The sequence below is a fragment of the Lotus japonicus genome, chromosome 1 (assembly GCF_012489685.1).
Source record: "Lotus japonicus ecotype B-129 chromosome 1, LjGifu_v1.2".
Classification (NCBI taxonomy): domain Eukaryota; kingdom Viridiplantae; phylum Streptophyta; class Magnoliopsida; order Fabales; family Fabaceae; genus Lotus; species Lotus japonicus.
In genome coordinates, this window is record NC_080041.1 from 15,568,788 (window position 1) to 15,589,148 (window position 20,361).

The 20,361-nt window shown below is 36.3% G+C and overlaps 1 protein-coding gene across 4 annotated transcripts; it reads left to right on the forward strand.

Moving 5' to 3' along the window:
* Positions 1 to 203: 203 nt before the first annotated feature.
* On the forward strand, positions 204 to 19,572 carry LOC130733825 (glycinol 4-dimethylallyltransferase-like). 4 transcript variants are annotated; one of them, XM_057586099.1, is made up of 15 exons: positions 204 to 358; positions 469 to 525; positions 5,919 to 5,969; positions 6,820 to 6,873; positions 7,380 to 7,657; positions 8,042 to 8,125; positions 8,220 to 8,294; positions 14,861 to 14,944; positions 15,036 to 15,125; positions 16,230 to 16,331; positions 17,915 to 18,010; positions 18,107 to 18,178; positions 18,256 to 18,351; positions 18,766 to 18,870; positions 19,297 to 19,572. In XM_057586099.1, exons 1-15 carry the CDS (start codon positions 304 to 306, stop codon positions 19,336 to 19,338), a joined length of 1,341 nt encoding a protein of 446 aa, XP_057442082.1. In that variant the 5' UTR covers positions 204 to 303; the 3' UTR covers positions 19,339 to 19,572. The 4 variants fall into 4 exon arrangements, with proteins under 4 accessions (XP_057442082.1, XP_057442084.1, XP_057442083.1 ...); XM_057586101.1 differs by lacking the exon at positions 6,820 to 6,873; XM_057586100.1 differs by lacking the exon at positions 5,919 to 5,969.
* Positions 19,573 to 20,361: the final 789 nt, after the last annotated feature.

Here is a 20,361-nt window from a genome sequence, read left to right on the forward strand (position 1 = left end):
ATGATGCAGTCGTTTCTTGTTGGATCTTTGCCTAATGCATGCATCTTCATTCACCACCGATATCTTCTATCTTTGACGCAGTCTTTGATTGATAACAAAGACATTTGATTTTCCATTAACTCAGATATTTGATTTTCATTGACCAACAATCTGATCCCCCAATTCAAAGTTTGACTTTAAGACATAATTATGAAGTTAAATTTAGTCTATAAATTATATGTGTCATTAGAAGAGGAACTGCACACAAGAGGATATAACCTTGCACTGCATGCTAAAAGTGTTGTTGGTGGTTTCAGTGTGTAAATGATGCAGTCGTTTCTTGTTGGATCTTTGCCTAATGCATCTTCATTCACCACCGGTATTTATATGTTTTTTTCATTCACCCTGTTACTTAATTTCATCTTCCATTTCATCAATTTAATTTTTATTTCAAAATTATTTGCTGACTCTAACCATTGGTAATTGAAGGTGGAAATCTCTGGCAGAGTACTAAGCATGGCGCCAATAAGAATAAATACTATGAAAGTATGTGTCACATATCCCTCTTTTCCTTTATTTACTTGACTATACTTGAGCATGATCAATCTAACAAATTTTTTCTATTCATCATGCAAATTCCTTATCCGCGAGTAATGATATATACACATCTCATTTTCTCTTCCATCTTATTTTCATACATTTTTTTTTCCTATTTCTTTCTGCATTTTCTGCTACATAACAAATTATATTGCTCATTTCTCTCTTTTTCCTTCTTTTTTACCTAAGGTGGAGGTGGAAATTGATTGTTAACAACTTAACATATAAGAGTGCAGTTGTGATATCCAAAGCATGTTGTTAGCAATTGGTAGAGAAAATACTTTTAGTTTGTGGGTGGCTTTTGGATTAGGATCTCCTGCCGCTAACGGCAGGGGGGTTCAGTTCAAATCTTAAACATTAAACATTTAAACTTGTTTACATTTGATTTTGGCTTATTTGCTATTTTGTCCTTGATGTATAATTTTCGTGTGATTTGACTTCCCAATATTTAAAAAGAGATTTTTTTTTTTGAAAAGCCAAAAATATATTAACAAGCACAAGATGTGCAAACAAACAGACTACAATGTTCAAGGCGCCTAGGCTCAGATAACCGACCCATAAGTAGCACGATAACTGAGCTATATAACAAGTTACATGAAAAAAAAATACCAATCCCAACAGAGCCAATAGAACCAAAACGGAAGAATTCCTTTAATTCCCCATCATACAAATCTGAGGTTCTGTAATCCACTCATAAAATGAGGATTTGAAGCTTTGCAACAGAGATTTGAGCCACAACCAGGATCTCAATTTAAAAAGAGATTTTAATTGATGAATTTCTAGTTTGTGAAAATTAGGTTCCTCTGTTATACTTTCGTCCAATCACTTACGGATTCTATGTGGCACTTATTCATGATGTGGCTCTAACACTTTTGATACTGAGATGTTCTTTCATTAAATATAAAACAAATGATTAAATTTAAAAAACGGCTTAAATACAATTTTGTTCTCCAAAGTTTCAATGAATGGGCGATTTGAGTCCTTCTATTTCTAATTGCTTGATTTCAACCCCTCAAATTGCTTACATCATCCAGTTAGTAACACGAATTGCTTACATCATCCAGTTCCCTTGATATTTCTGGGTTGAGGAAGTTCCGACGAGAGATTGCTTACTCTCAAAACTTGATTACTCTATTTTTTCTTTTTCTTTAAAAACTATAAATTATGATACAAGAGGGGCTTCATAGCAACCCGTTATAATAGTTTTAGAATTTACCTGAGGAAGGAAAGGGAGGATAAAGGGAAGGGGAGGGGCAGGTGTTGCTAGTTGGGTGCAGTGGGGAGCTTGAAGTATATATTTGGAGGGCCAAAGCAAGATTTCAATGCATAAATTAAGATATTTAACAATACACATATAATTTATTATAATTGATATTAATAATATTTTGAAAGTTTGTTTTATATTCTTTTTCAATTTTTGGATGTTCAATAAATTATTTACTTTTAAATTACATTTTTAACTATCAAAAAACTTACTCTTGAAAAACAATTATTCTTTTACTCTTGGTTATTAATTTTTTTGATAAACATATCATATTAATATAATCTAAATATTAGTGATTAGTAAAAGTATGAAATATCAATTTAATATTTAGAGAAAAATAAAATAAATAACTTTTAAAGGCAACGGTAAAATAAATTAATGTAAAGTATTCCAAAAGAAAATGCAAAAAATTGGTCAAAAGAGTTTTTTTTTCTAAGAAGCAGCAAATAGCCCAAGCAGGACCTCACAAAGAGGCAAAGACCCAAAGTTAATAAAAATAATATAATACCAACCCTGGACATCAGATAAATCTCCATTGGGACTTTCAGTTGGGACGCGCGCTGCTTAACACTTAACAGTCTCAAACGCACCATAATATATAATATAATATTTATGTAACTAAAAGTAAAAAAATATTTGTATACTATCCATATTACAAGATTTTTTCCAAAATTTTAGAGGGCTAAAATCCTCCTATGTCCCTAAGAAGCTCGGCCACTGGTTGGGTGGGAGCCGAGTGGTGGTTGTGGAGGTTGGGTGATAATTTTGGAGGTTGAGTGAGAGGAGGAAGAGAAAGAAGGGCAAAAAGGAGAAAAATTAACAAAAGTAATTAAAAAAATTAGAAGTACCAAAACCGGTGCAAAAAAATACACGTGCACTGGTTATGTGAGTGCCATGACGTCACTTGTCCTTATTTGAATTAAAAAAAATATTACTGAGCATGATTGTCAATAATCTCTTACGAGACTACGATATTAGGTACCAAAAATGAGATCAACAGGGGTAATAACTTTTTTTTTAGATCTCGGTTGATCTCTAGAGATATCTATTAATCTCGTGAAATATCGCGAGATTATTACGAGATTAGCATATTTGATCTGTAATGTCAAAAATTGATTAGTACATGGGCATTTCAGACATTTGACCCACCAATTTAGGGTTTTCAACAAAATCAATTCTCATTCTTGCATTCACAGCCACTGTTCGTTCCACTGACATAACTTCTAGTGACTTATTTTTTGTTGTTTTAAGTTTACCATAACTTGTATTGATGTTTTATTAATTTATTATGATTTACGTACCTTAGATATGAATGTTTGGTAATTTTATGCATGATTTTAATTTTAATTTTTGGATGATTTGGATAATTTTTAGTACTATTAGTGTGACTTCATCATTATTATAGTTTTAAAATATTATTTTTGTCGAGCTTAACTCCCCTCTACAAGATTAGGTAATCTCTAGAGATTGACAAACTTACTATTGCCAAGGACCAAAAGTCATAAAAAATTCTAGACACCGTATTTGAATTTGATCATATATGTTATGGTTTAGGGTTTTTGATCTCCCACTTTAAAAGGGAAGGTCTAATATTAAATGAAGGACCTTTTAGACGTTATTTATACACTTGGCAGATAGGTTATCACAAGGCCTGACTCTGTTAGGGCTTTGGATCTAGCCCCGTCCTCGTTGTTCTTTATGGGCTCGTTTGGTGGTCAGGATAGGATAAAATCATGTGTTTGAGGTGGACATGATACTTATAGGATGTGATAGAAATAATGAAAAATGTATCAAATTTTCCTTTGAAATAAAAAATTTATAATATTCATAAACTGATATCCTATCTTGTCAGGATAATTTCTATCCTAACACCCCCCTCATGATAGGATAAGGGACATAATTCTATCTTGTTGACGCAACAAACAACATATTACAGAATGATAGGATAAGATAAGATTATTGCTGTCATATCCTGTCTATTTATCTTGTCCACCAAACGGGAACATCCATGACTACTCATTTGATTCTGTTCCAGCCAAGAACATTGAGATGAGGTATGGTACCTAGAGTGAGAGGATTGCAATGTCAGAATCTAGAGAGAGAGAGTGTAACCACTTAGAGAGAGAATGTAACTGAATTTCAAGTTTGTTATTTCTCAAATCAGCTAAGAGTCTCTTACATTTGGTAACCGCCCCCTATTTATAGGCTCGGGGTTTGGGCCTAGTGTCCCTAACCGTCCTTAATGGGCCAATTGGGCCTTTCGGGAGAAGGCCCAATTCCTGGCTCTTGCGCCGCCCTGAGGCTAGCGTCCCTGGGCGAGGGTCCCAGGGGTCTCGCCCAGTCCAGATTCTCTTGTATCAGCCAGATTGAAAGTTCAGCGGCAATCAACGGTAGCACTTTTGAATTGACTTAATTTTTAATTCCTAAAGACGTTGGAACTATCCAAATCCACGGTAGCTTACTTTCGACAAGTTCAGGAATGACAATGGGTAGGGTCTGGCTAGAGTACTATAGCACCCATCTCCATACCCGCGTTTTCAAAAATTACCCGTACCCGTCCCCGTACCCGCATAGGTAGCAACTTGAATGTTTGTCCCCGTACCCCTGGGTATCTATATGCCCGTACCCGTGCCCATTACCCGCAATTTAGCTAACCAAAATATATTTTTCACTATTTTTGTTAATAGAAAACAAAAACACAACAAACTTTTTAAATAAAAAACACTAATAAAAATACAAAGATTATCAAAATAGTGTTAAATGTTAACAAATAAAATCATTCATCTAAGCATTTTTTCCGAAGGAATAAGCGAGAAATATATAACTTTAAATTTATAATTCTAGATTTATAATAATTAAAGTTCTAAAGTTGTAGGTTATTAACTTACTAATTTTATAAATAAGTGAGAGTAAATATGAATACCTTAAATACTCACTTATTTTTTAAGAAAAGAGTAAATTTGAAAGCTTTTTTTTTTGAAACATAAGGTTGGAATCTATTGCTTAAATTAATTTGTTCATATATTACCAAATAATAATAATGATAATATTACGTGTATGCGGGTATGGGGTAGGTTAGTACTCATACCCGCACACATACACACTACTTTTTGCGGGTAATTACTCATACCCAACCACATACCCATATAGCGGATTTTTACCCTACCTATGGTGGGTATTTTTTGCAGGTACCCTATGGGTCCGAGACTCATTGTCATCCCCGCAAGCTTTCAATCAAAATCAATCAAAGATTTGCAAGTCAAACATGTACTACGTATTTTCCTCCAAATTTCAAAAATAATAATGTTTTGTACACATGTATTTTCCACCTCCACCTCACTTGAATAAAAAGAGAAATGAGAGTAATGAGTTATATGATATGTGATGTGACATGAAATATAGAGAAAGATAGACAGAAAAATGTGTGAAAATGAAATAAAACAGAGAATGAAGTGTGTATAAATTATTACTCAGAAAAATAGATAAAACGAAAGGCTTGAACCTTTAGAAAATGGTTGATGAAATATTTTAACACGCATCTTATTTTAATGTTAGTGTAAAAATGCATATTCATATGATTTAATTTCTAAATCATGAGATTATATCAATAAATTAAAAATAAGGTTATATAAATGTCATATATATACATGCATGACAACAGGGCCGGCCCAAGGGTCAAGCGACCCAAGCAAGGGCTTTAGGCCTCAAAAATTTTTTTTTTTTTTCAAAGTAAAAAAGGCCTCATATTTTTGCAAATAAGGCCTCAAATAAAAAAAAAGAAAAAATACTACCATTTTGTTACTCACCATTACCTACCACTTTGTTAGTTGTTTCTTCCCTAATTTTTCTCAAAAAATCTTAATTGACAATTACTAAATTAGCAATCTTAATTGACAACTAATTGATATTACCTATTCTTTTTCTTCACCTTTTATTCTCTGACCTTTCCTTTTCTCTCAATTAAATCCTAGTAACGTTTCTACTCTCCCTGCCACTCTCTCAGTCTCTCTCAAACTCTCATATCCTTTGTAAAAGAATTCTCCTCCATAATTTATTTTTTCTTTGATTACTTGATTAGCCATTGAGAAGAACGGGAGAAGATCAATAGGAAAACAAAACTCCCTTTATTGTAAGTAGTTACGCCCTAGCCTCTTTGCTGTTTTTTTTTTTCTGATTTCTATTTTAGTTTGCTTTTAATCATGTATGCGGTATGCCTATCCAGACTCCAGTATCCATGTCGGCATGACCATGAGGGGATGGTTTCATGGTTATGTTGAGTTTTGATACAATAAAAATTTCCTTTTTCTACAATATAAAAGGACCGTAAAGTACTAACTAATTGGAATTGGATGCAATACAAAAGCTAGAAAAATAAAGTTTAAATAAAAAATGTAATAAAGAAATTTTTTTTAGACAAAAATGCCTCACTTAGGCCTCCCTTTAAAGTTCGCTTTAGGCCTCACTTAGTGTTGGACCGGCCCTGCATGACAAAAGTTAATTCTTGTGATAAGAATAAAAAAATCAAATGAAGAGAAAATGTCTTAATTGTCTAGTCCAACTCTATGTTTGGCCCACGGATCAGGAATATTTTGAAACTACTACACATAATAAGATGCATCATAACCAAGTAAAAATAGGCTTATAAATTAGGATTCAAAGATTTGGAACTGGACGCACCAGACGATACATAACAATATCTGTGTCAACCTTACATTCAATACGACTAGTACTGCTGTTGGTGGGTTAAGTGTATTATTAATGGAGTCATTTCTTGTTGGATCTTATCCTAATACATCATCGTCATTAATTATCGCTGGTATCTATCTATACATGTCTCCTTTCTCATCACCCTATTATTACTAATTTCTTCTTCATGATCTATTTTTTCTTGTACATACAGCTTTTGTTATTTGGCCAATTTTTTTCATTACAAATTAAATTATTTGCTGACTAATATGAGGAACCATTGATAATTGAAGGTGGAAATCTCTTGCGGAGTAAGCATCGCATGAATAAGAATAATTGCTATACAAGTATGTCTGTTGACAGTTATGCTCCTTTTAAAAAAAAAATTCAGAAAAAATTTGATTGAAATAGACTGATTATATCTTAACTTGAAAGTAAATAAAAGATTCGTTTATCTATTATCACAGTAAAAAATTAAAATAATTGGAAATGTTGAAAATCTTGTCATGATTGATTGCTTTTTGAACTCCATTTTATTTTAGCTCTGATCCATTTTAAAGCAATATTTATTTTTTCATATAATTTGAACTCCAGCAACTGCGGCACCATACATATATGTAGATTTTGTAGCAGTTTTTAATTCTACACAATAAAAAAACATAAAACACATTAGTGGCTGTTTTAGTCTTTTAGATGACCACAACTCTGTTTTTTTTTTCTTGCTTCACAATTAGTGCAGCAAAAAACAACACAAAACTCCATGTCCAAAGGATGTCAAATTATAACGGGGTTTGAAAATCTTTGTATTTTGTTTTGCATGGCACTTACTACATTTCAATATTTGGTATTGCAGGTTCTTATGCACCTAAAGCTTCTCAAAACAAAGGAAACCCTCAAGAAGAATATAAACTTTTGAGGTTTCATGAGCCAAGTTTAAACTGTCAATTTAAATGCATTAAAAGAGGGTCTACATACCAAGAATACAATCAAAAATATGTTTTGAAAGCAGCTTCTACACAACCTTTCGAGCCAGAACCTCATCCGTTTGATTCCAAAAACACTTTGGACTCGGGCAAAAATATCTTCGTTGCTTTATACAAGTTTATCTCTCCATATGCAATTTTTGTCCGGGTAAGATAGAAATCCTCAAATGGTGGACAAGGTTAAATTACTTCATGAGGGGTTGTCAAACATATTCATGAGGTAATTTAACTTCATCCAATCAATAAATAGAATTATTTATATAAATTAAGTAAAACATGTATAAATTCTTAACCTGCTTATTTTAAGTTCTATTAATCCTCATAAAATGAAGTTTTTTTATAAGCAATGAATTATATTGAAATGAAATACAAGGGTACTTAAACCCAATAGAAATACAAACAATATACTCAAAGTTAATTACTCCATGGAGTTGCTTATATTTAAAATTTATTCATTTGTATGAACTGTTTTATTGGATTTTAGTCATATGTTGAATGACATAAAAGAACTTAGTTTATTTCTATTGAGCAGATGTTAAGCACGATTTCTGCATCTCTCCTCGCAGTGGAGACATTATCAGATATCTCTCCACTATTTTTCATTGGTGTATTCCAGGTAAGACGTCAAATACATTGTATCTTTCTAAATAGTTAATTTCTTAATTCCCTTCAATTTAGTTTATACTTCTCGAGATTTTTTAATATTTCAGGTTATGGTGGCTCACCTATTTATGGGTATTTATGTTGGTGGCGTGAATCAATTATTTGATATTGGAATAGATAAGGTATATATAAAACCTATTATTATAAATAATAAATATGGATCAACAATAAATTATCATTTTTTTTTTGAAATTACTATTTTGTATTTGGAAGAGCACTCCTATATATTTTACTAAGTGTTACAGAATGAAAGTCAAGAGCGTGTTATATAGGTGATTGCATCATTTTTATTATTTCTTAAAACAACCACTAATACACTGTTCGTGTATTTCGTTGCTGTCATACATAGGAGTGCTCTTTGTATCTTTAGAATATTGTATTATTTAAGTAAAGAATGTCTAGTAAATAAATTATTATCTTTAGCTATCTAAATTGAGAAATATATATATATATATATATATATATATATATATATATTGGACTGGGCGAGCCCCTAGAGTTCATTTTTTTTTTGAAATTACTATTTTGTATTTGGAAGAGCACTCCTATATATTTTACTAAGTGTTACAGAATGAAAGTCAAGAGCGTGTTATATAGGTGATTGCATCATTTTTATTATTTCTTAAAACAACCACTAATACACTGTTCGTGTATTTCGTTGCTGTCATACATAGGAGTGCTCTTTGTATCTTTAGAATATTGTATTATTTAAGTAAAGAATGTCTAGTAAATAAATTATTATCTTTAGCTATCTAAATTGAGAAATATATATATATATATATATATATATATATATATATATATATATATATATATATTGGACTGGGCGAGCCCCTAGAGGGGCAACGCCCAGCATGTATCCCGCCCTGAGGCGGGGCCCTGGCCTTCAGATGGGCCTTGACCTCGGAGGCCCAATTGGCCCAATAGGTAGTACCCAAGCTCTATAAATAGGAGGTAGTTATCAAGTGTAGGGGACTTTGGCTCATTTTATGAATACACACATGAAATTCAGTTATTCTCTCTCTCTAGGGATTACACCCTTTCTCAATGTCTCCTCCTCCATCGCCTTCACAGGTGGGATCTCTGGAGCGCTCACCAGAGAATTCACCTGCTCCGGAACATTTGGCGCCGTCTGTGGGAAACTGTAAACTTTCTACTCCCATTCACGTGGATTGATTGTGCATGAAGTTACCTCTGATTGTGATTAGGCAATTCTCTAGTTTTCTGATTTTGATTCTGTGACTAGTGATTGGTTTTCCGATCGAGTTTGCATCGTTTCTGGTTTGGATGGAGACTCGACGCAGGAGGCAACATCATTCACCAATGCGACAGCGGATTTCGCCGCCTCGGCGGCCTCATCGTGTGGTCCTGGATTCTCCGGTACGAATGACAGGAGTACAATCGCCTTCTCCTCCTCCATCGCCTTCACAGGTGGGATCTCTGGAGCGCTCACCAGAGAATTCACCTGCTCCGGAACAACAACCGGCGGTGACGCAGGAGCAATGGCGCCATTTGATGCGCAGCATTGGCAACATCCAGCAGCGGAATGAGCATCTACAGGCTCAGTTAGATTTCTACCGTCGCGAGCAGCGAGATGATGGAAGCAGAGAAGCAGATTCCGTGGCTGAGTTCCGTCCGTTCTCGGAAGATGTCGAGAGTGTGGCGATTCCGGATAACATGAAAACGTTAGTTCTGGATTCTTACAGCGGAGATTCCGATCCGAAGGATCATCTTCTGTATTTTAATACGAAGATGGTGATACTTGCGGCGTCAGATGCGGTGAAGTGCAGGATGTTTCCATCGACGTTCAAATCGACGGCGATGGCGTGGTTCACAACTTTGCCGCGCGGATCGATTTCAAATTTCAGAGACTTCTCATCCAAGTTTCTAGTGCAATTCTCGGCGAATAAGAATCAGTCGGTGACGATCAACGACCTATATAATATTCGCCAGCAAGAAGGAGAATCACTGAAAGAGTACATGGCAAGGTACAGCGCAGCGTCGGTCAAGGTTGAGGACGAGGAGCCTCGAGCTTGTGCTTTAGCATTTAAAAACGGTTTGCTACCGGGAGGGTTGAACAGCAAATTGACACGTAAGCCGGCGCGTTCGATGGAGGAGATGCGTGCTCGCGCCAGCACTTATATTCTTGATGAGGAGGACGACGCTTTCAAAAGAAAGCGCGCGAAGTTGGAAAAGGGCGACACGTCGCCCAAGCAGCGATAAAAGGAGGAGTTTCAGATCGGTGGCAAGGCGGAGGGGAGAGAACAAGGTGCGTTCACGAGAGAATGACAGATCGAGATTCAGCGTGAAGGCGCATCCAGCGATGGCAGATCGGAGCAACACGGTTCAGACCGACAATGAAGAACGTCAACAGAGGTGAAGCTTCAAATCGAGGAAAGAGCAGATCGGTAATGACGAAGAAAAGAACAAAGGCGAGGAATCTGTCCAGAACTCCCCATCAATAAGAAGCGAGAGCCAATCCCGAGACGTTGGAATTCTGGCGGGCACGTTTTTGCTTTGGCGGGCACGTGTTGAAGTTAGGCGGTGAGCAAATCCTGGCGAGCACGTTTGCTTTGGCGAGCACGTGTTGGCTTTGGCGAGCACGTTTTGAAGGTAGGCGGCGAGCTAGTGTTGTTGGCGATGGAGTTCGACGGCGAGAGAATGTCGTTGGCGTTGGAATCTAGCAAGCACGTTTTACTCCGGCGGCGGAATTCTGGTGGGCACGTTTTGTTTTGGCCATGGAAGTTTGGCGAGTAAAGCGTTGCTATGGTTAAGATCGCCGGCCAACAAATTTTCCAATTCCTTCAAACTTTTCCTCCATCTTTCATTTGATTCCCTTCTCAGTTGTTGTATTTCCTAATTTTCTTATTTTGAAGTTGGTATTAGAAGTTATATTGTCTTCACTGGTTTTGATTCAGACAGAGAGGAGCAAATCGGATCAAAGAGAAGGAGTGGGTGAATTGAGGCACACCATTAAAGTTTTGTGAAACTTGGAAGACTCTTCCATAAGCGGTTTGTTATTGGGTGGGACAAGCTCCTGATGGCGCGATTTAGTTACAAAGTGAAACAAGTTTCACGATGAACTAAATTAGCCCCGGAAAAGCCCACGTAACCACCGGATTCATTGGCGATGTGTGGGGTACAAATTGCCCATTCTACTGAGCACCGCTTTGGTAATCCAACTGGCCATTGGAACCCAAAGCACTTTGAGTCCCGAAATGGGACGATCACACCAAGGGTGGCGACCTACCGCTAGGGTGGTGACCTCATGCCAAAGGGTGGCGACCAAACGCTATGGGTGGCGGCCTGTAAGACTCAGTTTTTAGACACACAAAAGTCGCCAAAAGGGTGGCGACCTCACGCTGAGGGTGGCGACCTACCGCAAGCGGGTCGCGACCTACCGCAAGAGGATGGCGACCTACCGCTAAAGGGTCGCGACCTACCGCCAAAAATGAGGGTAGCGACCTACCGCAAGAGGGTCGCGACCTACCGCAAGAGGGTTGCGACCTACCGCCAAAAATGAGGGTAGCGACCTACCGCAAAATGGTGGCGGCCTTACGCTGAGAGTGGCGAGCAAGTCAAACTAATTTCTTATAAGGCTAAAGCAAGATGGTGATGGCGATGCGGCAAGTGGGGACGCTCCTACTCCTCATGACTTGGACACGGAGTCTGGTGGACTTGTAGACTATGGCGAGTGAAGGAGCATGCGAGCTGGGTGGATCTTCTCCTAGGGACGATGCGGCGGCGACTTCAGCTTGAAGACACATTGTGCTCTCATGCTTCGAGCTCGGTGTCTTGTGGACTGGTTGAGTCCCTTCGCCATATTAGGGGACTCGCCCAGGAAGCAACTTGATCCATGAAGATGCTACGAGGGGCGGATGCGGGAGAGATTGGCGGGAGACCATGTCACCAGGCGAGCCAGCTTCTATTCAGCGAGTCACGTCATATGAGGCGGGCCACCACGACTCCTTAATCTTGTAGGCGAGTGAAGGAGCATGCGAGCTGGGCGGATCTTCTCCTAGGGACGATGCGGCGGCGACTTCAGCTTGAAGACACATTGTGCTCTCATGCTTCGAGCTCGGTGTCTTGTGGACTGGTTGAGTCCCTTCGCCATATTAGGGGACTCGCCCAGGAAGCAACTTGATCCATGAAGATGCTACGAGGGGCGGATGCGGGAGAGATTGGCGGGAGACCATGTCACCAGGCGAGCCAGCTTCTATTCAGCGAGTCACGTCATATGAGGCGGGCCACCACGACTCCTTAATCTTGTAGGCGTTTGTACACCATCTTTCTAGGTCCCGCGTCAATCGGAGATTCATGTATTTGCGTATTTCCTTGCGCTATTGGCGGTTTGTGTTTCATTTGCGCCATGTCGGCGACCTACACGCTTTATACATCCTTTGTTGATCCCGCCAAGTAGCGTGGCTAGGTGATCTTCTAGGCGGGGAAGCTATTGCAACTAGAAGCTTGGGAATAGTTCCTGCGCGTTGGTCGAAACCGCCAGCCGAGGAACGCCGTACCAAGTGGAAAGTGGCAACGGGCGACCTGCTAGGGGGATCACAAGGGGACAGAGATTGACGGTCACATTTTGGAGACACACTTCGCTCTCCTGCTTCGAGCTTGTGGACTTGCGAACCAAGGGTGCTCGCCCTTCATCTTTTGGCTGTCAAGCCCAATTGTTATTGTTTGTGGGAAAGCGCGAAAAGCCTCGCCACTATAAAGATCAAACACCATCGCCTGACAGGTGACACCAACAGCAAAGTTCAGTCGCTCGCCGGGGTTACCGCCAGTCAATGATTGAATGATCAGCACATGACCCATGCCTGCCACCTTTTCCGCCGGCGAACGATCATACACCTGCTCCAACTTATCGCCAATACGAAGTAATTGTTCTCGCCGCTTGTGGACTAGTGGACTTGCCAGCTCGGGTTGCTCGTCAAGTCAGTGGACTGGGTAACTGAAAATGCAAGTTTCCTTTTGCTCACGCCATGTTGGCGATATAGTTTGCTTCTCTTTTCTCAAGCCATGTTGGCAGTGCAGATTCTGGTGTACTGTAAGACATATGTAAAAGCATTTAAAAGACACCCTTAGCTCTCGTACCTCGAGCTCGGTGTCTTGTGGACTAGTGGACTGGGCGAGCCCCTAGAGGGGCAACGCCCAGCATGTATCCCGCCCTGAGGCGGGGCCCTGGCCTTCAGATGGGCCTTGACCTCGGAGGCCCAATTGGCCCAATAGGTAGTACCCAAGCTCTATAAATAGGAGGTAGTTATCAAGTGTAGGGGACTTTGGCTCATTTTATGAATACACACATGAAATTCAGTTATTCTCTCTCTCTAGGGATTACACCCTTTCTCAATGTTCTTACCCGGAACATATATATATATATATATATATATATATATATATATATATATATATATATATATATATATATATATATACTCTGTGTACAAAGGAGAAGTTGCATACATGCAAAAATTTGAGTAGATTATAACTTTTGAGTAAAGTACACTCACCCCTCTCAAGGTTTGTTAGAATTACATTCCACCCCATTCTTGTCTAAAATCTACACCCCACCCCATTTTATATAGATGCAAATTTAGTGACGAAAAATATTCTTCATTAATAATTAGTTATTATTTAAATTGTTAATCAATTATTTCAAAAAATATTTTCAATATAATCCAATAAATTTAAAAATGAAAACATCACAGTCCTCCTCATTCTCTCAATCGCGGTCTTCCTCCATAAATTCAAAATGCAAATTCTGCAATAGCACACCCGACCGGTTTACAAACCATATCTCGAACATAGGGAAACATGCTTGTGTTTTCATATTTGGTAATAATTCAATTTTAATCAAAATAATCTCTTTATACCTCAAATTTTAAAAATTGGATTGTAGACCCAAAAAGCAAGACAAATGGGTGAAGAAAATAGAGAAACAAAATTAAGAAATATGAAGTGGATCGGAGGTTATTAGAACCCAACGATGCGGTGGAGCACCTTTTTTAACAAAATCCAACGACATCTTAAACCAACAGAGCGTTCGCTTGCAACTTAAAGGGGGTGAAGTTCACAAGAAGTAGTTGAACATATAGCTTTGGGAATGTGCGATTCATGTTCTGTGGTTCAGGTCGCAACAAAACTTTGATGCATGGTGGTGCCATGGGGTTTCACATTCTGGGACAGTGGTCGTCGTGTTAAAGGGAGCAAAGGCTTGGTGGTGACCGTTTGTGGTGAGAAATATGATTTGGAGACAGATGGGACGTGGACTTAACAGACAGAGTGAATTGTTTTTTTAAATTTAATTCAGTAAAATTATTTTCATAAATTAATGTATGATAGTGTATATGCATTAAACTTATTTAAATTTTAACTAATTAGTAATTATTTTTTATTAGTGACGAATTTGTTTTCGTCACTAAATTTTGCCTTTATAAAAAATGGGGTGGAGTGTAGATTTAAAAAAAGAATGGGGTGGAGTGTCATTCTGGCAAACCTTGAGGGGGTGAGTGTATTTTACTCATAACTTTTTGACCTCAAAACTCCGGTTTATATTTTCGAGTGCCCCAAATTATTATCGAGTTTGAGGTTGAGAAAACATACCACCTTTTATAACTTACCCAAATTTTAGGATGACATTTCATATGAGATGTCTCATTATTAACATATTTTTTTACTGCAGGTAAACAAACCATATCTTCCATTGGCATCCGGGAAATTGTCATTTACAACTGGTGTCATTATTGTCACATGTTGTTTACTTTTGGTACCATACAAATCACCCCTTTTTAAATTAATTTTCAAGAAGAGCTTTATTGACTGTAAAAAGAGACTTATTGTTTTATTATCCTTTACAGAGCTTTTCGCTTGGCTGGATGTTCGGTTCTTGGCCATTGATTTGGTCTCTACTCTTAAGTTGTGCAGTTTGGACTTCTTATTCAGCCAACGTGAGTTATTTTGAATTTCATATAGACCTCCTTTTCCCCTCATAATGTTTAAAAGATCATCATGTAACATGTAATAAGAGGGAATTCATGGCGAAAATGTTATGTTTCTGTCATGCGACTTGGTTATGGGCTCAAATCATGCAGTGAGCTTCTTGAATAAAATAAAAAATAAATTCTAAGAAATTGAATTAATATAAGATTTAATTAATTTTATTTTTGAAGTTTTTTTCTTGAATAAATAATAGATGTTGGATATTTAATCTCAAACTAAAAGCTTGTGCTCAAGATTAATTTGGCATTTTCAAAACACCTTCATAGAGGGAGGAAGTTCTAAAAATTAGTTTTAATTTTTTTAGGTTTTTCATTTTCTTTCATATTGTTTATATTGAAAAGCATATTTAATTTGTATGTTAAAAAATTTCAATTTAAAAATACTTTTTTATTTGATACATATTTTTATATCGTTCATTTGATATTTAAATGAATTATTTTATACCAGTATTTAATTTAACTGCAATGTTGCTTTCTTTGTTCCTTTTTGTGATTCCTTGTCTCATTTCTGTTGCTGTTATGTTTTCTTTGCTGTAACTCTCTTGCTGAGATTTTAATTCCCAGGTTATTTGTATATCTTATGTTTTCTTCTAAAAAAACTGTATTCGTGTACTATTTTATTTAAAATCCTCTTAAAAAATAGATCAACCCATGAAAATCCATTAGCAGTGAGTTGGGTAAACTTCAAAAGGAACAAACTTTGGAAATTATTGGGCTTACTCAACCAGATTGATATCCTAATTCCTTTGGTAAACTGTTTAATTTGGAAGTTAGGCACATTTTACGTGATGCCAATCTAACGACGAACACTCTTGCAAAATCGGATTTTATCAAAAATTGTTGGGGCCTAATTACCATGTTGGGGGTGGGGGTTGTCCCCACCTTTATTCTTACATTTCAATAATAATTTGTCGGTTTTGTTCTAAAAAATATTCATTACTTAATAAATACAAAGATAATAGGTAAAGATACCTGAATGATTTTTAGACTTAACACTCATGAATAAATGCTCACAAAAATTTATAGTGATAACAGAGTTTTGAAGTTTTGTAGGTGCCCTTATTGAGATGGAAGGGACATCCAGTTTCAGCAGCATTGTCCATTGTTGCTACTTATGCAGTTATATTTCCAATTCCAGATTTTCTTCATATGCAGGTTTTATCCTATAAATAACTATGTTTTTATGCACCTTTACTTCTTGATGATCCTAAATTAGCTTTTTGAAATAAACACTTAAACCCTAAAATAGTGGTAACGTACAAATGATATTCACTTTTGTGGGATTTTTTACCGCCATTAGAGTAAATATGTCGATTCCATGCCAATTTGTGTTTATTGAGGTTTGAGTATCGCAACTATTAGCTTTTACTGCACATAAAATTAATAATGTATATATTATATTACACAAACAGTTATTTACTACTATTATGTTTGGATATACTTTAAAACTTAAAGTATGAGTGCGCTCATTTGTATGTGTGTTAAATATAATTTTACATAACTAAATTACAGGAAACACGTGTATTCGATAGTGACCTAAATTCATCCGTAAAAAGATTGTGCCGACGAAAAAAAATATATTTAAGTGAATTTTTGACTATATTTCTAAACACCAGTAAGTAACCGACTGGTAAGGACATTGATGAAGTAACCGTCATTAATGAGCATAAATTAGATTTTGGAAAAAGTTATTAAACACTAAATAATTGTTGGATTCAAAATCAACTATTTGAGGCAATCTATAAGAACTGCATCATAAGATATACATGAGAAATTGAAGAAATCTAACTTGTATAGAGAAGAATGAGATTCGCTTCCATTGTTGTGAGTTTGACATTATATTTTAAGTGAAAGTTTTTTTTTTTTTTGAATTTATTTTAAGTGAAAGTTAACTATGCCAATTGTAGCTATAACACATGAATAACAGAGAGCCATGTAACTAGGTATGAATAAGTATCAAGTAGTTGTTTTTTTAAAGAGATGTAAATTAAGACCATAGAAAGTGCGAGAGCAATCCTCTCATGAGTAAGTAGGAAAGAACAACAAGCCAAACCATACAAGGAAAGACACAACGACGGTTGCAAGAAAGTTTCAAATAATTACATGCACTTTTCGAGCTATTAGTATTGAGACCGATTGCCCTAAGTAGGACTGTTCATGGTTCTCTGAGAACCGAAGCTAACCAAGAACCGAACCGAAAACCGAACTGTCAAGAACCGAACCTTTAAGAACCGAACCAAACTCGAACCTAAATTGAAAAAATGGTTCGGTAACCGAACCAAAATATCAACTACCAATTCAGGTTCGGTTCGGTTCGAACCATAGTATATCGGTTCGGTTCAGTTCGAACCATCTATAAATATGCATATTTTACCGAACTGGTTAACCAAAATTTGAAACCGGTTCGGTTCGGTTCGAACCATACTATATCGGTTCGGTTCGATTCTCTCGAACCAAAATTTTGGTTCAGGTTCGGTTCGGTTCGGTTCAAGCAAAGAACCGAACCATGAACAGTCCTAGCCCTAAGCATATGTTAATGTATTTTTGCCACCATATAATCCTAGGAGTGCTATATTCTATAATAAGCCTTCCACAATATTGATTAAATTGAAAAAATGAAAGAAATAAAAAGGAACTAGCTAGTATTCCACCCTGTCAATCTATGGCTTAAGTAAAAAAAATCTTACCCAAGAAGCAAGATATTTTTTTTTTGTAATTCATGTAATTACAATGTGCAGACTTTTGTGTTCAAGAGGCCACCTGTCTTTCCTAGATCATTGACTTTTGTTACAGTATTCATGAGTTTATACTCTATGGGTATAGCATTGTTGAAGGTAAATACCTATATTTTCTTAGAATATACATTTGTTTCCAACATCAAACTTGCATATGTGTACCTAATGTAATTTTTTTTTATTGAATCTATACAGGATATACCTGATGTTGAAGGAGATAAAAAATTTGGGATCTATTCTTTTCCAGCACGTTTTGGTAAAAAACGAGTATGTTCATAAATCCCAACAAAGCTGGTTTTCCCCTGCTATATACTCTTTTATTGTCACTAACTATTCTTTTTCAGGTGTTTTGGATTTCTGTTTCCCTTTTTGAATTGGCTTTTGGTATCGCTCTCATGGTGGGAGCAACATCATCTTACATGTGGAGTAAAGTTGTCATGGTAATATATACTTATTGCATAAGTATGTCCAATTTTTACTCTCAAATTAATAAAATATTTCCCTAAATTTTTTTATTGGTTGCATAAAATATTCCAACTTGTTATCTTGATTGTAGCGTCAAGGTAAAAATTGATCTTTTCAGGAGCGGGTATCTAGATCTTCCTTGAGGATAATTTAACCACATTTTACATGGAGTAATCATATTTAAGATTAATGAGTTGAGAATTTCATAATTTATTCTTTATTTTTTGTAAATAATTTTATTTATCCACTAGGGGTTAAGTTACTCAAAGGAGACTTTCTTTTAGGAGAAAGCTTAGGTCTATTGTTTTACATATTGATTCATTTGAATATAAACTTGTTTAAACTTTCCAACTATATTTGAAGCTAATTATTTGATGCCAATGTATCAGGTTTTGGGAAATATTGTTCTTGCTTCAGTTGTCTGGCACCGTGCTAAAAATGTAAATTTGGGAAACAAAGCTTCCATGGCATCATTCTACATGCTCATATGGAAGGTAATCATTTTCCTTAAAGGCTGTGTACAATTTGAAAAATATTCAATATCAGAGTTAGTATTGTTTAAAATAAATTGGTTACCGATAATCAATTTTTTTCAGGATTTGAGTGTTAGAATATGATATAAAATCATTCATGTGGTCATTAGTTAATATTATAAACTTTTAAGATAATTGGTTGCTTGACATAATATTATTCAAGCCTCTATGACCAATTAATCTAGAGTTTAATCCCTACAGTCCGGTCCAATTCTTCTAACATTGGGAAAGAAGGTTATTTGATTTATTATCACTTTCTAATTCGAATTGGAATACAAAACACAAGGTCGAGTAGCTATATATTATTTTCAATTTTTTTTCTCTAAATTAAGTCTTTACTATCTTTTCTAGGTGTTGCATGATTTGTTCAAATTGTTTTCCCTGCAGATATTATTCGCAGCGTACATGCTCATGCCTTTAGCTAGATAAGGAATACATTTGCAAAGTCAACTTGAGAATTAGTCAACTTGGTCATGCCAGCCATGAGTCTGGACATTAGTTTTAAATTTTCAGTGAGTGAAGAATTAAATAATTATTTTAAGATTGGTATTAGTGTGTTGCTATAAGTGCTAAATTCATTGGTTTTTGTACATGTTATTATAATGAAATTAAAACTAAGTAACTCTTGCTTAAGCATTGTTATTAATATTTTATTTCTGTTAATTTTTGGGCACTCTCACAGCTTATTTTCATCATTAGATGTTGTTTACCGTGATATTTAGTAAACAAACATTTTCCGAGTTCGACTGGAAAATGTTTAAGAGTTTTGCGAATTAAGGGTTCTTTTGGGAAAACGTCTTGCCAAAGCGTGTGTGAAATTGGGGTTTTCGACAGCCGTGTGTCAAGAGGTAAAAATAAGTAAAGATTCGAAGATAAAACACAAAATAATCAGAAATACTTGAAAGTAAAATTTATTAATTGAAAAGCTTTACACAAAGTAAGGTTGATAGATTCAACAACAAATTCAACAAAAGCAGTAACAACAACAAATTCGAAAATCTAAGTGCAGATATCATAAAATGGCTGGTTCGTCAACGTACTCCTCCATGGTCACGTTAGGCTCGTTGAGTCTCTTTGATGCGGACATGAGAGCTTTTTAGTGATTTTTTAGAGCTGAGTTGGGAACCCTTTCTTTGAATTGGATTCTCCTATTTATAGAGCTTCATGTTCCGCATGTCTTTGGCGGTTTTCTCCTTTTTGGATGGGTTAGTGGGTCTGATTTTCCCCCCACGATCTGATGCTTGTTCCGGAAGTTGGAGATCGTGTTTCTCAACTGTTTTAACTGCCTATTAGCCACATACTCAACCATCGTGGTGAGAAACTGACTGAGTCAACGCTGCACGTGTTAAATGTGCTCGTGTTTCTAGCATCGGTTGCCAATGTCCCTTTGTCGAATTCGACTACCTCTTTAACTTGGCGTTTTTTCTTTTCCTCTGGTCCATTTTCGACTGC

What these genes read in the sequence shown, in the direction of transcription:
- LOC130733825 (XM_057586099.1), top strand. Translation starts at nt 304, where the DNA reads ATGATGCAGTCGTTTCTTGTTGGATCTTTGCCTAATGCATCTTCATTC. An exon ending in TTTTCATTGGTGTATTCCAG is followed by an intron (nt 8,126 to 8,219) that starts GTAAGACGTCAA and finishes TTAATATTTCAG; the next exon opens with GTTATGGTGGCTCACCTATT. An exon ending in GGACTTCTTATTCAGCCAAC is followed by an intron (nt 15,126 to 16,229) that starts GTGAGTTATTTT and finishes GAAGTTTTGTAG; the next exon opens with GTGCCCTTATTGAGATGGAA.